The sequence below is a fragment of the Terrapene carolina genome, unplaced genomic scaffold (genome assembly GCF_002925995.2).
Source record: "Terrapene carolina triunguis isolate 2854851 unplaced genomic scaffold, T_m_triunguis-2.0 Scaffold559, whole genome shotgun sequence".
Classification (NCBI taxonomy): Eukaryota; Metazoa; Chordata; order Testudines; family Emydidae; genus Terrapene; species Terrapene triunguis.
The window spans coordinates 31,328-35,975 of NW_020664910.1; the positions used below are offsets into that span (position 1 = coordinate 31,328).

Below are 4,648 nucleotides of genomic sequence, written 5' to 3' on the forward strand. Positions count from 1 at the left end.
CCGCCACCCCTCAAAAAAAATCATGGCACTAACATGCCATTTGCTGCCACCTCATTGCTCGCTCTGCTTGTGTGTTCTATTCCTTCTCTGCCCTGTTTCTGTCTTGCCTACATGGACTGTAAGCTCTTCAGGGCAGGGACCATCTATTAATCTGTGTCTGACCCGCAGTGAGCACAATGGGGGCCCATTCGTAGTTGGTCCCTAGGCACTACCATAATACACGTGATTATTAAATAAATAACTACTCCACAAGTATAGGCCTGAACCACTCGAGCTAAAGGAGTGGAAGAATTAGATTTTTTTTTTATCATTTCAATGGCTAATATTAATGTTAAATATTATTTTAGATTTTTATCTATTTAAATGTTATGGTTGTGGCAAATTATGGAGAAGTCAGGCAATATTTAATCACAGTAGATGTTGAAATTCAAAAAGTTAAAGCTGTATAACTATTAAATCACAAATTGTCAACATCACAAGCCAAAATACACAAAGCAAATAACCTTAAATCAAACTCTAATAAGTTCTCAAGCAGCATTTCTCTTACTTTGCCTCTCTGTACATTTTGATTATCAATGGAAATATTTTTTTCATCAGTTTGTGTGTACAGTGAAATCAACATTTACCAATAAAAGTCGAATCCTTCCAAATCTCATACATTGCTAAACAGTTCTGATTTGCTCCAAAAGAGGACAGTGGTGATACAGACACAGACTGCCTGGTTCATTACACTATTGGACAGACTGGTGCCTCCCCACACTAGGGGACATGAGCTAAAGGGGACGACACGTGACCTCCACATGTTTCCTCCCCTCCCCCAGCCCGGGGGCCCCTGCGCTCCCTGCCCGCTTCCTTCCCCGGCTTTGGCTTCCGGGGACAGTGGTCAAACATGCTGAGGGGTGGGGGGCTCCGGTTCACTCGGTCGCTGTCCCCAGAAGCCAAGCCTGGGCAGGGGCAGCCCACCGCTTCCACAGCCAGGCGCTCTTCCAGTTAGCTGCTGCGCTGCACTGGGCAGCATCCCACCGTGACCAGAAGAGGCTCTAGCCCAGCCCCTTCTGCTCCGGCTCTGGCCCTGCCCCGCTCGGGCAGCTGCTGGAGGGGCACTTGATCCTGCATGCCCACCCCACCCCCACCCCCGACGCGTCACCTCAGCTATTGGAGTTAGAAGTTTACTTTCATTTCTGGGCTGACAAAGGTCACCCAGTCTCATTTAATCTTCCTCTGTTCCCTTCACAGCACTCCTGGTCTTGGGGCACAAATGAGACACAGATTTTGGGAGCGGAACTGAAGCCAGTTTACTGCACAGCAAGTAGAGAACAATTCAGTAGGGGCAGAAGGCCCAGCTTCTGCAGCATTCCTGGTGCCAAAGAAATGAGAAACATGGACTGAAAATAAAGTCTAGCATCTGCTCAGCAACACAGAAGTGTATCCCTAAGGGGTCACTGAGCCCAGCCGCTGTCACACTAATAACCTAGGCACTGGGGCAGAGTGAGAAAGACTAAGATTGGGAATCATACTCAGGTCTTTTCCATGGCAACAAAGATAACGTCAGCAGGTCTCTGCTATGCTCCCAGCCCTGAAAGATGAGGACTGCAAATGGATCTAGGTTTTTTGCACAGAACTCACTCTCAGAGCTCCAGCCTCAGGGAGCTGAAAGTCCATGAATCAGATTTCAGTCTCCTACATGGCTGTGCAATTTCAACAGAGGGCAATGGTGACACAAACCTCCTACTAGGAGCAGCACCCGCCTGCCCCACTGGGAACAAGGATTAGGCAGGTCTGGATGCGCTGTTGGGGTCCAGATCCATTGGCTGAGTGTGAGTGAAGACTATTCTGTGGGAAAGTGCAGGAGGAGGTTACTTGGGGGATTTCTCACAGATCCATGGTAAATCAGCTGCACAGCTGGAGGCCTGGAGGGCACCCCTCACCAGGACGCCACAGTGCTGCACGGGGCTGTTAGAGATGACCCTGCAAAAGAGACACAGAGAACACAGACTGAGGAGAAATAGTAAGAGTCATCACTAAAAGGCAAGGCAGAAAACTCTTTATGGTTGTCGGGGGGAGGTGACAGGAACAGCCGCAGACGGGGCAGCGGTCACTGAATCCAAAACAGACACTAATAGAGACTGCGTATATAGACTAACCCCCCGGCCCATTATCACCACGAAACGCATGCCAGTACTAGACAAGGACACGGTGCAGTGAATTAACTTTAGCAACTTGAGCGATGTGTGTGTTCGTGCCGGGGGCATCTGGGTCAGGAGGAGCGTGGCAAAGCGGATTTCTTTAGAATACGAAAGTTGGAATTCCAAAGGGAAACTGGCCAAGTAGCTAGAGCATAGGACGGGGAGTCATGAGAGCCTCATCCTACTTCTGTCAGTGACACACTGCGTGACCCTGTGCATGTTGGCTCACATCTCTGGGCCTCACCTTCCATATCTGCAAAATAGGAATACCAACACGGAGCTCCCCCACCGAGCGGGTGTCAGGCTAGCTCATTACCTGGAGTGCTTTGAGAAGGTGCTAGAGAGAGGGAAAGTGTTCTGCCATTATTATAAAGCCCCAGGGCCAAATCCTGAGGTCCTTACTCAGGCAACAGAATGAGCAAAAATGAAGGCTCAAATGCTGGTTTATGCTGCTGTAAATCCAGAATAATTTTACTAACGCCACAGGGCCTATCCCATGTCTACACTATAGAGACTATAGCCGTAGCTATGCCAGTGTAGGAACACCACCTCCCCAGGTGACAGTAGCTAGGTCAATGGAAGCATTCTTCTGTTGACCTACCGGCAGCGGGGCTTAGGTCGGCACAGCTACGACACTCAGGCGGGTGGATTTTTCACACCTGAGTGGCACAACTATGTCGACCTAAATTTTAAGCGTAGACCAGGCCTAATTCTTCACTGACTTGAACTTTTTGTGCCACTTGCACCAGTGCAAAGTGGGTGTGAAATGCTCCCAAATCAGAAAAGTAGGGCTTGATTCTGATCTGATTTAAACCAGTTTAACACCAGTGGGACTCTAAACTGTAACCAGTGTAACACTATTAACTTCAATAGAATAATTCTTGATTTACAGAGATGCAGGTAACATCAGCTTCAGAGCTGTAAGATTTTATAGCTACTTTTCACAGGTGTAAATGATGTCATACTGTGCAAAGTGGTTGTGACGCTCCCCAGGAGTACCCAGGGCTGTGAGGTGCCTCACCACCACCTGCCATTAGCATGAGGCAGTCTTGCCTGTGCCTGCTGTAACACAAGAACTGCCATTCAGGCCTCACTCTCACTCTACAGGTTAGTAATAGGCACACACCAACCCCAAGTCTTCTGAGCCTTCCCTGAAGTGTCCAGCCTCAGTATACTAGACACTCACAGAATTACCAGGCCTGTTGTTTCCAAAGGAACAGTACACAACAGCTTGTCAGATTTAACTCAGGACCAGCATTTTGCTTAACACCACAGCACTGAGATATATTTATAGTAAAAACAAGAATAAATTTATGATCAAAGCACAGAGATGCAAGTGATAGTGAGTATGAGTATTAGAAACAAATGGTTACATACAAAAGAAAATCATAACACTTTCTAGAGACTAAACTTAACTAACAAGTTACACTCCTGTCTAAAGAAGCTTATCTCACCCACGGTTCTCTCAAGTGTTTTCAACTAAGCCTAGCTGAGAACAAGACCCCTCTTTCATGAAGCAAATAGGCTACCCGTTTACTTCCTAGGTGAAGGATGACATGGTGTTGTCTTGTCTCCCAAATATAGTAGAGTAAACTTTTGATGTGCACCTCAAGATAGTGTTCTCTCCCCCTACTCCACTGTGTGCTTCTTCCTGTTATTTTTCTCTCTGTGATGTTTTACAATCCTTCATTAAGGAATGGTCTGAGAGAATACTTAGTCCTGCCATGAGTGCAAGGGACTGGACTAGATGACCTCTCGAGGTCCCTTCCAGTTCTATGATTAACATTCAGTTTAGACTAATAAGAGAAGACCCATTGTGAACCACACAATACTTAACATGTAAACAGCCATATAGATAAACATTTCTTGTCTGTCAGAAAACCTGTTATTGCCAGTGACCAGTCCCTAGACACAGTCTATAAGAACTTGGTTTTGAGCGTATTTACATAACTCCTTACGTAACATTCGTACATGTGTTTCACAATTAAATAGATGACCAGTGTGACATCGGATTTTATTTGAGACCTCACATGACATTCTTTTGTGAACTAGAATGCACATACCAGACCCAGGAGTTCCCTGTAGCTACTCTGCACCCCTTTGCTAGCTGGCATTAAGAGGGTCTTGGGTCAGAGTGGTAGAGAAAAAGGCTCAGTGGCCTTGGAGTCATGCTGATGGCGGTAGAGTAGAATTTGACGGTGCATAAGGTCTGGTCTACACTTAGAATTTAGGTCAACATAACTACAGCACTCAGGGATGAGAAAAATCCACATCCCCTGAGCGCCGTAGATATGCTGACCTAACCCCTGGTGTCAATGCAGCTAGGTCAGCAGAAGAATGTTTCTGTCCCCCTAGCCATAGGCACTGACTCTGTAGGTGCTCCAGGGCTGGAGCACCCATGGAAAAAGAATAGTGGTTGCTCAGCACCCACCAGTTGCTCAGCACCCACCAGTTGCTCAGCA

The 4,648-nt window shown here is 46.9% G+C and overlaps 1 protein-coding gene across 1 annotated transcript in view; it reads right to left on the reverse strand.

The window, feature by feature from the left end:
* Positions 1-560: 560 nt before the first annotated feature.
* Positions 561-4,648, reverse strand: part of KLRG1 (killer cell lectin like receptor G1) — a 7,934-nt gene continuing 3,846 nt past the window's right edge. Inside the window, exon 3 of the mRNA XM_029913266.1 lies at positions 561-1,968. Within this exon, the coding sequence (XP_029769126.1) occupies positions 1,857-1,968 (112 nt within the window). The 3' untranslated portion in view covers positions 561-1,856. The remainder of the gene's footprint in view (positions 1,969-4,648) is intronic.